Here is a 17,601-nt window from a genome sequence, read left to right as displayed (position 1 = left end):
GCACACAAATGATGAAAGTATGATGTTAGCAATCTAAGCTAACATTCTGCTAATGGGACATAACGCATTTCAGTTAGGCCACTTACATGCTTTTGTTTATATTTGTTAAACTTTAATTTTTCTGTTAATATTGTAATGCTTTCTTCTTAGCAAAAACAAATTCACATGATCAAGAATAATGTGAACAATCACAAAATTAATCACAAAATGAAGCTCTGAGAGAAAAAAGAATGAATAGCTATATTCTTCTATCTTATCACAAAGCATATAATGTGGAGGTGCCAATTATTACTATAATTGCATACTAGCATATATTTCACTAAAGTTGGTATAACAAAACCATCAATGTGTGGTGTATAAATTAGTCTTTGTTCCTTACGTAGTAAAAATACGAGAAGTACTCAGCAACTTGGCTCTGCGTATCACCAAAAACTCATGATACAGAAGAAGCAGTATCCATTTAATGATATTTAACTTTTTTTTAAAGATTTTATTTGAGAGGGGGAGAGAGAGCACAAGAGAGCACAAGACGGGGGAGGGTCGGAGGGGGAAGCAGACCCCCCGCTGACTGGGAAGCCTGATGCAGGGATCTATCCTGGGATCCGGGACCATGACCTGAGCTGGGATGGCAGAAGCTTAACTGAATGAGCCACCCAGGCACCCCAAATTTAACTTTTTTTTCACTGAAACAGCAATATAAAAATATACATTCAGAAGTTCCCTCACCAAATGCAGGCAATGTTACCAGTTTCTAATAGAAATTTTGAGAATCTATAAATATATATAACTTTAAAAAACAAAAACTGGTTCATGCTAAAATGCACCTTTTGCATTTACTTGGTCTTGGACATCACTCAAGGGTAGACATTAGTATTACCTCATCCTTCTTAATGAGTCCATAGAATGAATGTACCATAATTTGTTTGATCATGTCATATATAATTAGCAAGTACTGTGTTATGATATAGAGTAGAAAAACACACTGAGATTAGTATAGAACAAGAATTGTGTATGGGGCGGGGCGCCTGGGTGGCTCAGTTGTTAAGCGTCTGCCTTCGGCTCAGGTCATGAGCCCCGCTTCGGGCTCCCCGCTCAGCTTCTCCCTCTCCCACTCCCCCTGCTTGTGCTCCCTCTCTCGCTGTGTCTCTGTCAAATAAATAAAATAAATAAAATAAATAAAATAAAATGAAGTAAAATAAAATAAAATGAAATGAAAAGAACTGTGTATGGGGCAAAAAAAATATTCTGCTACACATTTAAAGGTTGCACCTAAATATCATAAAGAACATCTGGGACTTAACAACATACCAGTATACCTCTTGATCTTAATTCAATGTTGAAGAAATAATATTGTGAGTATAACCAAGTCTCAGTTACTAAATGTATCTCTTATTACCAATGCATGTAAAAGAATAAAAAGCAAGTGCAATACCATTTTCCTTATACATACACCCTGGCTATTAAGGAAATAAAATGTTCTCCCAAATTACTGAAAATGAAGGGTAAGATAAAAATATGACATACATAATGCCATTTAACACCATTTCTTTGATTTTGAGTAGCTAATTTCAAGTGATCTTCAGTATCATGGGTAACCTGAACCTATCTTCAGAGCCAAAATATCACTTTTAAAAAATTTTTATTTATTTGTTTAATTTTGGGGGGGGGCAGGAAGTACAAAGGGAGAGAGAGAATCTTAAGCAGGCTCCATGCTCAGCATGCAGCCCAATGCGGGGCTCCATCTCACAACCTGGAGATCATGACCCGAGCCAAAATCAAGAGTCAAAACCTGAATGGACTAAGCCACCCAAGCACCCCAAAATAATTGCTATTTTTAATGAAATGTGGTCCACTTAGAAATAGAACAAAGCAGACAGGCTGTGAAATAGTGATACACTCTATAACTGGCCCAACAGGATATGTTTTGGAAATTATTATGGGTCTCAAATCTTTTTTCTTCAAAGGCAACAACATCCAACTCCTGTGTTTACCCATAAGCTTGAAGGATGAGGTTTGCTCTCCGTTTTCTGACAACTTGACTCCTGTCTGAGCCTACTAAACTTGACTCTAATCATGTATTTCTTTAAACATACTGTTAACCACATCTTCTTTCTTCCTCACAGACTGATCTGTTTTCTCAGGGTAATATTAATCCATATTGTTGGTCATTGACCAAGATTCTGTCCTACTATTCATTGAAATTGCCCACAGAGGCTGAAAAGACAGACTAGAGCCCTCTCCCATATTCAGGGATGATTACTGCTGGATTCATCCCTCACTTCCCTTCTTTTCATCAATTCTTATGACTGTTAGATCAAATTACTATATTAAACTTTGGTAAATTTTGCCATTTGAATAGGCCTATTTTCCCTGGTCTGGGCCTTTTACTCCAAACAAGCTCACAAATGTGCACAGTTTTTCTCTGTTTTAGAAAGATAATGTAAATTAAAAAAAAAAAATGGACAAACCAAGTCTGAATAGGCATAAAGCTGGTTTTTAAACCCTAATCTCCAGACCTAGAAGAGAAAGAAAAGCTCATTTTCCTTTTATTTCTGTAAGTATTCTAAACTTTGGAAGTCTGAAGTGTTAACTACTATGTAAGCCACGTAGAAATAATTTCCTGACTTTCAGAGGCTTCATAATCCGATAGGAAAAGTATACAAATACCATCACACAATGTCGAATATGACAAAGTGTTATAATAAAAGGTTACTATTTAGGAAGCATCTACTGGCACTGATTTAAGTATTTTACATGTATGAATTCATTTAATCCTCATAATTATGCTATGAAATAATTATTGTTATGGCCATTTTATAGATGAAAATTTAAGGTACATGCAGAAGTAGCTGATGGTAGACCAGACAATTAGTAACTGCAATTGTAGCTGTAGTTTTCTTGAGCTTGAGTGACAAATAACTGCCATTAAAAGTAAATAGATTTAAAATAAATGTCCCAACCATTAAGCACCAGAAAGCCATCAGTTTTCATTAATGACAAGCCTACCAAAGCAAAGCATTCTCAAAAGAGCAGCTATATGAAACTGATGAACCACCTCCTTTATAGAAAAAAAGCCATTTCTTCAATCTTTCCTCTCCCTTCCTTATTTCTCTTTTTTAGCACAGTACAGAAGGAAATTCTCCTCCTTGTAAAAGTGTGACAGGTTTGAATGATAAAATACTAATGTAGATATTCATACCTAAGCATATTTTAATTATATGTTGAATTATAATTTTTTATTGGGTTACTCTTCTAAAAAAGAACATCATAAAGGATTTTCCTACCATAATGTACTTTTGAGACATATACTGGTTCAGGTGAAACAACAGGTTCTGCAGGGATAGGAGGAGGACCTGTAAAAAAAACAAAACAAAACAAAAGCAACATAAACAAACATGAAACTTCAATGTTCCAAAGAACAAGTATTTTACTATTCTATAATCAATAGCAATCTTAGAATGATTATTTTTTCTGTATAGTTCTGCCAACTCCAGGCCATCAAAAACCCATTAGCTCAGCCTTGATAAATGTCTTTCCTATACTGAAATTATAAATAGTTATGGACTTCCTGACCTTATGCTGCTATATAGTTTTTGTTGTCATAGATGCCACATTCCAAAAAGCATTTAGAATGAAACCTTGTTTTAAATGCTCATGAACAATTTTCTATTTACAGTAATAATATGCAAAATACTTAAAATTAATATCCTATCAAAATTTAGTAAGTAAAAGTTATCGTTTTTTCCTAGGAGGATACTACATTCAGTTTTCAAAGCTTTTAGTCTCATTCTTTGCAATGGCTTTCCAATTTAGATCCCAAGTTAGGGTATCCAGGAAAAACAAAAAAAGAACATGACGTTAAACCAAAAAAACAAAACAAAAAAGAAAAGTTTAAATGCAGAGTTTCCAAGAGCAAAGGTTCAACTAAATTAGTATCTTTCAAGAATCATTCATAAGAACAAAGGAAGCAAAAAATACTGCTATTCCGGACTTAATTCTGAGTAAGACAAAATACTGACTGAATAGAATACGTCAGAATTAGCAAGGAAAGACTGGCAATGTCATCTTGTGGCTCATGTTAGTTAAGCAAAGGCTAACTATACTTAGATATATACACTCTGGACTTTAAGCAGAACTTTAAAAACTCAGAGAAAGATGGATATTTTCCATTTACTCAAGAGAGCTGGGCTCAGGTAGAATGAAAACCAAAAATATTAAATCCTGTTCATCAAGCACAAATAGTTTCAATAAAGAAAATATGACTGCACATGTTGGCCTGCATTTTAAAGCACCATGCACAAACAGGCAAAATAATCTTGAAAAAGAACAAAGTTGAAGGACTCACACTTCCTATTTCAAAACTTAATACAAAGTGACAATAAATCAAAACAGTATGGTAATAGCATAAAGACAGATACCTAGACCAATGGGATAGAGAACCCAGAAATAAATTCTCACATATTTTCTCAAATGATTCTTGACAAGGGGGCCAGTATCATTCATTCAAAGGGCGAAACGGCAGTCTTTTCAATAAATGATGCTGGAAAAACTAGATATCCACATGCAAAAAATTGAAGATGGACCCCTACCTAACCCCATATACAAAAATTAACTCAATATGCATCAAACACCCAAACATAACGGTGAAAACCATGAAACACTTAGAAGAAAACAGGAGAAAAGCTTGATGATGACACCGGATTTGGCAATAATTGCCTGGATAGGACACTAAAAGTACAGGCAACAAAGAAAAAATTGCAACTTCATCAATATTAAATACTTTTGTGAATCAAAAACCACTACTGAATAAAAATGCAAATCACAAAAAGGGAGAAAATATTGGCACATCACGTATTTAATAAGAGATTGATATCCAGGATACACAGTAGCCTTCCCCTTATCTGAGGGGATTAGTTCCACCACAGATAATACCAAATCCTATATATGGTGTTTTTTCCTATACATATGTCCAACTGATAGTTTAATTTAGAAATTAGGCACAATAAGAGATTAACAATTATAGAACAACATATATAATGTAATAAAAATTATATGAACATAGTCTCTCTCTCTCTCTCAAAATATATTATTGTACTGTACTCACCCTTCTTGTAATGATGTGAGATTTTAAAGTGTGATGAGATGAAGTGAAGTGAATGGCATAGGCACTGTGACAGTATTAGGCTACTATTAACCTTCTGATATGTCAGAAGGAGGATCATCTGCTTCCAGACCACAGCTGACCACAGGTAACTGAAGCCGTGGAAAGTGAAGCCGTGAATAAGGAAGGAATTACTATAGAGAGGACTCCTAAAACTCAACAAAAAAAACCCCAATAACCCCTCTCAAAAATGGGGAAATGAATTATCACATTTCTCTGAAGATATACAAATGGGACATGAGAAAATGCTCACCATTATTAATCATTAGGAAAATGCAAGTCAAAGCCACAATGAGATGCCACATCATACCCAGCAGAATGGCTACTATCAAAAAAAAAAAAGGAAAAAATAACAAGTGTTGGTGAGGATGTGGAAAAACTGGAACCCTTGTGCACTATAAGTAAGAATGTAGGGCGCCTGGGTGGCTCAGTCGTTAAGCGTCTGCCTTCGGCTCAGGTCATGATCCCAGGGTCCTGGGATCGAGTCCCACATCGGGCTCCCCGCTCTGCGGGAAGCCTGCTTCTCCCTCTCCCACTCCCCCTGCTTGTGTTCCTGCTCTCGCTATGTCTCTCTCTGTCAAGAAAATAAATAAAATCTTTAAAAAAAAAAAAAAAAAAAAGAATGTAAAATGGTGTAGCCATTATGGAAAACAATATGGCAGTTCTTAAAAAAAAATTTAAATATAAAATTACCAAATGATCCAGCAATTCCACTTCTGGGTATGAAACCCAAAGAATTGAAACCAGAATGTCATAGCTATCTGTACACCCACATTAATAGCGGCATTATTCACAATAGCCAAAAGTTGAAGCAATCCAAGTATCCATCAATGGATGAATGGATAAAAAAAATGTGGTATATACATAAAATAGAGTATTATTCAATCTTAAAAGGAAGGAAATTCTGGCACATGCTGCAATGTAGATAAACTTTAAGGACATTATAAGTGAAAAAAGCCAGCCATAAAAAGACAAATACTGTATGATTCCACTTTGCAATACCTATAGTCAAATTCATACCGACAGAAAGTAGAATGGTAATTGCCAGGAACTTGGTGTGAGGGGGGAGAGGGGAAGATGAGGAATAATTGTTTAATGGGTATAGAATTTCAGTTTTGCAAGATGAAGAGAGTTCTGGATATTGGATACACGACATAGTGAATGTACTTCACACTAAACTGTACATTTAAAATGGTTAAGATATTAAAATTTGTTTTATATATATGCATTACAAAATTCTATTTGACTACACTAAAAACTTTTTAAATGATTTTTTAAAAAGGAATATTGAAATAAACTTAGAACCAGATTTTTTTTTTTTAAGATTTTATTTATTTGACAGAGAGACACAGCAAGAGAGGGAACACAAGCAGGGGGAGTGGGAGAGGGAGAAGCAGGCTTTCCGCCGCCAAGCAGGGAGCCCGATGCGGGGCTTGATCCCAGGACCCTGAGATCATGACCTGAGCCGAAGGCAGACACTTAACAACTGAGCCACCCAGGTGCCCCTAGAACCAGATTCTTAAATCACTGTGTCAAAAAGTGTTAGATTTTCTGGGTGCCTGGCTGGCTCAGTCAGTAGAGCATGCAACTCAATCTCAGGGTCATTGAGTTCATGCCCCACGTTGGGCATGGAGCTTACTTCAAATAAAAATTAAAAAAAAAAAGATTTTTTTTTAAAGTGTTAAGATTTTCAAAACTTAACAAAGTATCATTAATAACACTATCCTTGAAAAAATTAGAGCCAGAAGCTTCGTATAACTAAAAAAATAAGATTATACTTTAAGAACATCATGTAAAAATATGAAAAGATACACATGGAAAATAATTTTGATGAGTTCAACGTTTTGAAAAAATTAAAAATAAGTTTTTAAGTTTTATGTTATAAATCAATAGATCAGAGATATAAAGCTCACAGCAAAGAAAACGAATACTCAGCTCTTATCTTCCATATCCCTTCACAAGAAAAATAAATCTTTAAACTCAGCTGTTCAGGACATTTTAAAGAATGTAAAGAAAAAGGTGATCTAATTGAATTATTAAATTAAATTATTACTAGGCTCTGTGAGAAGAAAAAATACATTATTAAAAAAACCTTTAATCATAATTAAGGTACTATTGGCACTCTTTGAGAAAACAATGGTGAATATAAAAAGGGGCATCAGTGGAGATGGGGAAGTGCTACCTTAATTTTCACAGAGAAGGCAGAAGATAGATATTTAGAAACTAAAAACTGTAGCCCACCAGGCAAAACATTTGCTAGCCCTAGTTAAGCATTTTAAAGACACTTAGGGAAAAAGTATTTATCATTAGAAGCCAATCAGAAACATCCTTTTCTGACAATTAAATTAGATGCTTGGGAAATTCTGTAGACATGTTTTAATGTAATTTCAACAAAGCATTTTAGTTTCTTGAGGGTAGAGGACAGATCTTACTTGATTTTTGATTCCCAATACCTACCACAGTCCTTGGAACACAGCGCATCCTGAAAATATAGATACCCTGATTCTAGCATTCTACAGTTGGAAGGAACCTGGGAAAATATTGCTGGGGATATACCTAGGTGGGTTAACAGCTGATAAAATAATCACATATAAAGAATTTCCATTAATATACTGAAGGAATGCCTTAAGAATATTATTTGTCACCGGTTCTGCATTTCACATTAATTTGTTAAAGACTCTGGAAAGGCAAAGGCATATCTATAAAAGAAATAAATCACTCATCACACTAAACTCCAGGTGAGCAGGATTTGTTCACCCAGAGGATAAATCAGTGTGAGACTGAATAAATGAATGATGAACAAATATGAATACTGGTAAAGATAGCAAAATTATCAAGTGATAAAATCAAAACTCAAAATTATCAAAATTGAATTCGTATCAGAAAGACAAATTTCTAGGTTAAAATCAGTACAGACCCTCCAAATATTTAAAAGAAAAAACAAAGAAAACATTATCCACAGGACAAAAGGAAAAAAAAAACCATAACATGACACTTACCATTCATAATAAAGGCAAATGTTAAATTTTTTATTGAAGTATTCTTTATGTCAAAAAAATCTAATTTTTAAATGTTATTATGTTATGTTAGTCACCATACAATACATCATTAGTTTTTGATGTAGTGATCCACGATTCATTGTTTACATATAACCAATTTTATGCACAATAGAAAATTATTAAAAGCAAAACAGGATAAAGATATTAAACAAACTCAAAAGGTAACTAAAAGTAGCACTGTGAGAATTAAAAAAAATTTCAAGACCAAAAACATATATAACATATATAAAATATGCAAGATTAAAAAGAAATAACTTGGGGCGCCTGGGTGGCTCAGTCGTTAAGCGTCTGCCTTCGGCTCAGGTCATGATCCCAGGGTCCTGGGATCGAGCCCCGCATCGGGCTCCCTGCTCGGCGGGAAGCCTGCTTCTCCCTCTCCCACTCCCCCTGCTTGTGTTCCCTCTCTCGCTGTGTCTCTCTCTGTCAAATAAATAAATAAAATCTTTAAAAAATAAAAAAATAAAAATAAATAAAAAGAAATAACTTTATACTGATTTTAAAAATTTCTTATACTCTAACAAAATGAAATCACTGCATCATTGCTTTTTATAGGTCAAATAACATGTAAGAATCAACGTATTTCAATAAAATAAAGATAATGACATTTATATTGCCAGCATGTATAAGATAAAATCATACCTAGCCCTGAAAAATTAATCTGAAAAATAGTGAACAGAAAATAACATGAAAATTAACAAAATACTTTCCTAAGTACTTAATACAAAATATGACAAACTATTTGAAAACAATAAAAAAAAACTACACATCAAAACCCACATGTACCAAAATAAATCATTTTTAATTACTAAGTGGTTTTAATTAAACAACAAAAATAAAAGGCCATGAAATAAGAGTTAAACTTAAAGAACAAAATGAGCTTAAGTATTACAAAAGAAAAAATGAATAGACTAAAAACAAAAAAAGCAATAGTACAATAAAAGTGATGATTTGAGTTTAAAAAGAATGAATTTATCATCGCTGCTTAAATCAAATTTGTTTTCTTAAAGTTACCTTATTTACGGATAAACCTAAATGTAATCTACCATTAAGTGACCACTGACAAAAACTGCTTATTATGCTAACACATATATAAAATGGTAACATATTCCTCAAACTGATTAATATTTAATAAGAGTTACTAATCATTTTATTACTAATTATTCACCAAGCACTGGTTGAGAGCTATGCATGCATTATTTATTTAATCCTAAGAACAGCCACAGGAGGTAGTTACTATCAGAGTCATCATTTTTTTATTACTTATTATTTTTTTAATGTCCCCATGTTTTAAATGATGAAACAGGTTTAGAAAGCAAATAACTTGCCTATCCAGGGTCAATATTTCAACCTGAGCAATCTAATTCTGGAGTTTAATTAACCTAATTTGCTATGTTGCTTTAGGCCATTATTTTCTCAAGTAGCTTTATCATTACTGAATTTAATATAGATAGGCAAACTTAACAAAAATTGCATTTAAAAACTCTAAGCATTAAACGCACAGTATTAAGAGCATAGTAAGAATCCAATAAATTACAGAGAAAATCAAGTTTCTAGATGTGAAGCTATTGAGAATCTGACAAATTAATGAGACAATTCAGTCAACATGTTTATAGCTTATGGTGCTGAAACTACAAGAGCATTTTTTTCTTTTATATAAAACTTTTTAATTTTTTTATTCTTTTCTTTGCTATTTTTATTTTAAATTCCAGTACAATTAATATACAGTATTATATTAACTTCAGGTGTACCATATAGTGTTCAACAATTCCATACATTACTCAGTACTCATCACCATAAGTGTACTTTTAATCCCCTATACGAGAGCATTTTAACTAATACTAACATGTCAGCAATCAGACAGCAATGGAAGGAAATAAATTCTGCTACTTCTATCTTGCAGTTGCCACGTTAACTCTTCATTAACAAATCGTTCAGGTGATTCCTTCTGGAAAAAGATACATTTTAAAAATACTTTATAATCAAGAGTATTTACCTGCTGTTTCTAAAATTCTTGGTTCAGGTTCATCCAATTGTAGAAGCTCATCGAGAGCTAATTTCGCTGCATTGGATCTAGACTCCTTTTTATTTTGTCCCAGTCCAGTCTTATATTGAATACCATCCACCACAGCACAAAAAGCAAAATATGGTCCCATAACATTACCTTGAAAAAGAAGTGAGAAGGAATGCTGCAATAATTCACAGTATGATCTTGCAAATGACATTTGATAGAGAAAAATATCCCAGTACAAAAATTGTGGAAAACCATCTTGGCCTATCAGTTTTGTGTTTTGTTTTTTAGAGCCAATGCAGGTTAAAAGTAACTCTGGGTGAGCCCCTGAACCAGTTCTGAGGAACCGGTCAAGCAGCCAGGTTAGCTCCAGATTCAGCATGAACAGTAGGGACAGCTTTAGAGTACAGATCATACATGGAGCAACAGTGTCTTGTATAATGAAGCCTGGCAATAGTAAGCATCCAAATACTTACTGAATGACCAATGAGAGGTAAAATGTGGAGCCTCTGGTAATAGCTCTCTCTTTTTGAAATTCAATACCAATAAAGTTGAATTTCTCCCACCTTCTGAGTGCTCTGATACTCTTATATAAGTTCCAGAATAAAAGGGATCCCTTTGCAGAAATCTTGTGAACCTATCAGGGAGTTATGGTTAGCAATTCACACCACCACAGCCTTAAGGGCAAGTGGAGGGGAGAGAATCCACAAGGAAAACTGAAACATAATAAAGAAGATATGCTAAAGAATTAAATTCAATGTCCAGCCACCCAAAATTCCTAGAAGGATTACCTTTACATAATTACTTTTACCTAGTTTTCATTTTTGCCTAATGAAAAATGAAATGGAATCATCTAAATTTATAGGGCAAAGATTTTTCCAGTTTAAGTTTTACTATTTGGTAATTTAGACTTTAGAAGGCCTTTAGTTAACTTAAGATTCTACCCTGGTTATGGATGTCTAGGTACAATGTCACTCCACATAAGCCTCGTCATCATCATTTTCTCACATATTACACTAACTTCTGTGTTTTTAAAGATGTACATCGAGGTTTTACAAGCAATTCCTGACTGCATCTGAGTAAACTGCTTTCCTCTATCTATGACTGCAGTTTCCCAATTCCTTCCTTATGATCACCTAGGTTCCAATCCAAATTTACAAAACCTGAGAATATTTTGTATTTTTAACTAATGGCCCAGATGATTCTTATGTGTGAGATATCGTCCATCAAATTTATTAAGTACTCTGTATCAGAGTGCTGAGCTTTTAAAGCTTCATCCTATCATACTTCAGATTCTCGAACTTTAGTATGTATTTAAGTTACCTATAGAGTTGTTAAAATACTGATTAACTCTGGTCTCATCACTAAACCTACTGATTCAGATTATTCAACTAGTACTATGCACACAAAGTGAATACCATTACTAATCAATGGATTGTGTTTTTGAGTAGCTTTTGCTCAGATCAATAAAGATTTTCCCTTACACATTTTTTTTTTCTTACTGTGACCAATAGTTTACATTTTCCAAGAATAGTCTAAGAAGAATGGAGGGAAAACTATTGACACAAAAATTAAGTCCACAGTATTGATTATGAAGTAATCCAACCTATAGTGATTGGACCTAGAAAAACTCCATCTTATATATTAAGACTCTATTTTTATCATCTGTTTACTGTTATTTCCTCCAAAAGAAGAGACTGGAAATTTGACTTCACTATGACAATCTTAGCTAAAATCTCAAAAGCTTTAAATTCTTTTACAAGGATGCCTTGAGACCCATATTGGCAGAAGTTAGCAATGGTAAAACTTAAAAACCCAAACTACTTGATAATGTCTTTGTATACACACACACACATATATTTGTGCACATATATATTTAAGGACTGTGTTTCTTTGCCTCTCATACTTTTATCCTCTCCATGTCTATTAAAATCACTTATTATCTCATCCTTCCACTTTCCTAAAGTTCTTTCTAATCACTGGTCATGAGGTAAGGAGATTAGAGGCTGCTTTTTGCATTTTATTTGATCTGTACTATTGTAGCCTTCTACAGGTTGTGGAATGGTTTAAGAGAGAATGAAAAAATAGTCACAGACAATCCTGCAGACAGAGTATCAATCATGTAAGTGCTATTTTCACCTCTAAACCTTGAATTTCAGAAGCTAAATTAGACCATAATTTTGTTAGGTATCATCATCACATTAGATAATCGTAGTCCAAATATTCAACAACTCTTCAAAAGCATGTTTAGTCTACAAGCACTTACACCTGAAAATAATCCACGAGGCTGATGGGATTTCAACTAGCCATACACAAAAAATTAAAATTTGACTGTAAAAATTTTGTACATGTAAGTTATTTGCAGAAAAATATGAATCTAAAAATTTCTGAAGTATACTTGTCAAAACATACCAGTAGTTACCTAACCCCAAATTCTGTAAATATAGAAAATAATCAAATTTAGTACTATTTATATGCTCTGCTTTTAACAGGAAAACATCTTCTAGTACTGTAATAACCAAACACAACTTTGCACTTGCCTGTTGTTACGGTTTCCTTAAGGTCAAGGTGAACCCGCTGCATTTGTGCAAACTGGTGCAAAGCTGACACAGGATTTATCTCTCCACGTTTGTATTTCATTATGAACTCCTTAGGTATTTTTTTTGGAGGAAGGACAGGATTTGAAATAGATGAAAGACCTTTGGAAAGCAATGGTTCTGGAAAATTACCTAAAAATATATGGTTATAGTTGTCAGTTCTGTAAAATTAAAAAAAAAAAAAGCAAAAGTACTAAATCCTCCTCTAAAATGGAAGATTGTCCCTGATACATCTAGTTATATGTGTTCTTCATTACAAGTAATTTTCTACTAAAAAATTTTGGCACACATGACGAGTGTAACCTGTTGATGCATATACCTTTTTGGAGTACTAAAACCATTTTTGCAAAGAAATGCTATCATTGTCCTAACGTGAAGTGATATCAAGAATCACAGAATTTTAATGATGTCAAGGTCTTCAGAGGCTCTCAAAGCCTTTTTTTTTTTTTTAACACATTACGTCACTAAGGCCTGGACTAAAGATGCGGACCTGGGACTAAGACCAGTTTCTGTTTTCTATTCACTATTTTATCTTACTTTTCACACTGAATTCAATTGAATTTAAGTGTTTGTCCCTGCTTTATACTTCTGCTAAGCGATATGTGGAGTAGAAACCAGTGTAAGTCCAGTCCCTTCCCTGAAAGGACCAACACAACCTCACCTCAAAAAGGCAAGACAGGCTTGAAGCGGTTGAACAGTTAGTAAAGAATGAGCGGCGAGGAAAAGGATTTCCACGGGCCTCTTACAGTGTTCAGAGTCAAATCGGAATTCCAAATGAGACACAGCCACTGGTAAATGTATATATATCTAGGCAACATTTAAACTGGAGGCTCAACAGTACTTATTGGCCATCCTTGAATCTTCAAGAACGAAGGCATTATTGCAAATGAAAAAGAAGTCATACCCGTCACTTGCGTCACCTTGGAAGCCATATTCGACAGGCTGTAACTTTCTGAAGAATATCTTGTGGGTGCAGTTACCGTCTGGGTTGATGGCTGAACTGGCAAGTTCTTTTTCAGCATTTGAGCAAAGCTAGGGACCCGGGAACTCTGAAACCAGGCATTGTTGCCAGACATTTTCTCACCTACAAATCGTAAGAAAATTGGCAGAAAACAAAAAAGTACTAGATAAAAATACTTACTCTGAAATTAAAAATATACAAATTTCCATAAATGGCTTAAACACACTCCCACGACATACAGCTAAATCTCTTTAACTGATGTCATGTCTTTGTGACTAGAGTTTTAACAGGCTCGTCCCTCCTATATCCCTTCCAAAGTACTGCTACAGAAGGGTAAAGGGTCAAGGCGGTTCACGGGGAAAGCCCTTACAACTACTCGGGGGTCAAGGAAAAAGAGAAAAAGAAAACCTAAAAACACGAGACCCTCAGCGGCCCGGTTCCCAGCCCAACTCCCACCCACCAAAATTGTCCTTCCTGCCCCGTAGGCCGGAGACGGAGCCCCAGCCTCGGGGCTCCCCGGCCCCAGCCGCCGACGCCGTTGCTTCCTCCTCCCGGCCTCAACCTCTGGCTGCGGGGGGCTCTGCGCGAGAGCCACGCGCCCAGGGCTGCGTCTTTCAAAAGCCGCCTCGTGGCGTCCCTGCAGTCCCCGGACTAACACCCCCAAGCCAAGCCTCATCCAATCACCAACCGTCTCCGCAGCCGGGCTTTTGGGGCTGCGCTCGCGCCGGCGCCGCGCAGCGCCCCCGGGGCTATGTGGGCCAGGCGGGCTCCGCACGCGCACGCGCACTCTGCGGCCTGCGTCAACAAGCGGAGAGACGTCGGACGCCACGCGCGCGCGTTCGAGGCCCCGTGACGCCGACCTTGTCCTCTGAGCGCGGATGCTCGGGCCTACAGTGGCCGTCACTGCCACAGAAGTCCGGTTAAAGTTGCGCAGTGTGGCCTGTTCACTGTCCTGCCAAGTGCCGTCCACATCCCCCTAACCGCCGTCCTCAACAAAGCACTGTGTTGGGACCTCCTTATCCAGGATGCTTGGAGGCTGTGCTCAGGGAGCCAGTGTGTGGGTGGTTTCAAGGAAACCTTTGGCTCAAACCCTGGTTAGACTCTGAGAAGGCCGCTGTGGACAAGGTTTGGCCTCAACCGTGTCTTTAATGTTTACAGAAAAAAACCACCTTGGACTCCTGCATAAGTTTCACTGGTGGAGCCAAACAATGAACAATCATGAAAACAGGTGGGGACGTTGAGAGCTAATGATGACAAACCCATTGTGGGTGTTTTCGGTTCTTGGCCCTCGTGAAAGTTGGAGACCCTAATGGAGGTGTTAGCTGACAGACGGTTAAATGTATATATATTTCCCTATGAAGGCAATTGGTTTTCTTATTTATACACATTATGATGTTGTAGACAAGATTTCGAAATGTGCTAGGTCAGTCTTGGCCTTAGCCCAAATCCAAGGGAGCTGATTTTATTGAAGAAAATAACCTCAATCACTTGTTGATGTGTAATCACCTTGTAGAGACTCAAGCCCTCCCCTTCTCCTCAAGGAGAATATTAAAACAAGACCACACTACATCTATGACTAATTAATTATGTTCTGGCTAATACCTGGTTCATTTTCTCTTTAGTAAATTGCTGATCAAGTTTGGCTTGTAACCTGGAAGGAACTCAAGCAATTGAGTGATAGCATTATAACAATATATAAATGCCCCCCTACTTTTTTATGCAGGTAAGATTTCCCAAGGGTTAAATTGTTTTAAAGGAAAAAGGGAAAGGGAAAGAAAACAATAGAATTGATAGTATTCTACCTCATTACAGCAAGAAGTAATATCCACCCACAAACACATGGGCTAATTGGAAGAAAAAAATAGCTTCGTTCCTCTCATTAAGCAATGCATTTTCAATAAACGCTTTTCTTTAGTGATTATTGAAGCTTATTGACATGTTGCTTTGATCAAATGCCCATTAATAATTGTAATGAAACCCAAAGCAGAATTTTTTTTTTTCCTTAACATCTGGAGACTTTTGCTTACAGGAAATTAAAAAATTCAAATGCTGTTGCCAAGAAGTATGATAGGGATGATGAATAAAACTTCTGAGTATGAAAATATACAATTACATTAGGATAAAATTTGAGGAGGGACCTGGAATGAAAATAGAAGCTCAAGAAGTAAAAGGAATAGGTAAAAATTACTCTTAAAGATAAAGTGGGTATATACACAATGTTTTATTTTGAAATAATTTTAGATTTACAGAATTGTAAAGATAACACAAAGAGTTCGCCTACCCTTCCATCCAGTTTTCCCTAATGTTAATATCATACATAACCACTGCACAATTATCAAAACTAAGAACTTGGCATTAGTAGATTACTAACTATACTATACACTTCATTTGGATTTCACCAGTTTTTCATTTAATGTCCATTTTCTGTTCCATGATTCAGTCCAGGATATCACATTGCACTTAGTGGTCACATCTTAGTCATCTGTCTCATATAGTTTTTCAGTCTTTCCTTGTGTTCATGACCTTGCCACTTTTGAAGAGTAATGGTAGGGTATTTTGTAGCATGGTCCTCAATACTGGTTTGCCTGATGTTTTCTGGTGGTTATACAAGAGTTAAGGGTGTTGGGGAGACGACTGCATAGATGAAGTGCCCTTCTCATAGCATATCAGGGAGTATATGATGTCAGCAACTATTGGTAATATTAACCTTGATGACTTGGTTAAGGCTGTCAGGTTTCTCCACTGTAAAGTTACTGTTTTTTCCTTTTCTGGACTGTTTTTGGTAAAGGATTCCATCCTACACAGAAGGGGAAGGAAATAGAGAACCACCTACTGGAGAGAGGAGTATCACAGAATTTATGGACGTATATTAAAGCCACCATATTAATAAATATTTTGAGGAAGATAATTTGAGGTTATGCAAATATCCTGCTTCACCCTGGAGTTTCACTAATTTTCATTCATCTTTGGATCTTGCCTGAAGCAGTTATTACTGTGGGTTTTTTTTTTTTAAATATGCTTTGTGAGTTAAATTTCTTTTTAATTGAGATATGATTGACATAAATTAGTTTCAGGTATACAGTGTAATGATTTGTTAACTGTATATAATGTGAATTGATTGCCATAAGTCTAGTTACATCCATCCCATAATTTTTTTCTTTTTTGTGATAAAAACTTTCAAGATCTACTTTCTTAGCAACTTTTAAAAACAAGCATATTTCAGAGATATAGCAGATCGAGTTCTAGACCACTACAATAAAGTGAATATCAATATAAAGCAAGTCAAATGAATTTTTTGGTTTCCAGTGCATATAAAAGTAATATTTACACTATACTATAGTTTATTAAGTGTGCAATAGCATTGTGTCTAAAAACACAATGTACATACCTTAATTTAAAAAATACTTTGTTGGGCGCCTGGGTGGCTCAGTTGGTTAAGCGACTGCCTTCAGCTCAGGTCATGATCCCGGAGTCCTGGGATTGAGTCCCGCATTGGGCTCCCTGCTCGCCAGGGAGTCTGCTTCTCCCTCTCACCCTACCCCTCTTGTGCTCTCTCTCTCTCTCTCTTTCAAATAAATAAAATAAAATCTTTAAAAAAAATAAAAATTAAAAAAAAAAATACTTTGTTGCTAAAAAATGCTACCACCATCTGAGGAGTAATCTTTTGGCTGGTGGAGAGTTTTGCCTTAATGTTGATGACTGCTGACTGATCAGGATGGTGTTGCTGAAGGTTGGGTGGCTGTGGCATTTTCTTTAAGGCAACAATGAAGTTCCTTGCATCAGTATTTTTCCTTTCACTAATGATGTTTCTGGAG

General features: G+C 35.7%; 1 protein-coding gene across 2 annotated transcripts in view; it reads right to left on the bottom strand.

The window, feature by feature from the left end:
• ADAD1 (adenosine deaminase domain containing 1) overlaps positions 1-13,901 on the bottom strand; it is a 53,792-nt gene extending 39,891 nt beyond the window's left edge. For both annotated transcript variants that reach the window (XM_032412740.1, XM_032412741.1), the window contains exons 1-4: positions 13,730-13,901; positions 12,769-12,957; positions 10,214-10,381; positions 3,285-3,353 (exon numbers count right to left, since the gene is read on the bottom strand). In XM_032412740.1, the coding sequence (XP_032268631.1) occupies positions 3,285-3,353; positions 10,214-10,381; positions 12,769-12,957; positions 13,730-13,901 (598 nt within the window). The remainder of the gene's footprint in view (positions 1-3,284; positions 3,354-10,213; positions 10,382-12,768; positions 12,958-13,729) is intronic.
• Positions 13,902-17,601: the final 3,700 nt, after the last annotated feature.

The sequence above is a fragment of the Phoca vitulina genome, unplaced genomic scaffold (assembly GCF_004348235.1).
Source record: "Phoca vitulina isolate PV1807 unplaced genomic scaffold, GSC_HSeal_1.0 scaffold14, whole genome shotgun sequence".
In the NCBI taxonomy this organism is placed as follows: domain Eukaryota; kingdom Metazoa; phylum Chordata; class Mammalia; order Carnivora; family Phocidae; genus Phoca; species Phoca vitulina.
Note: the sequence above shows the minus strand (reverse complement) of the source record. Positions and strands in the feature narration are given on the sequence as shown.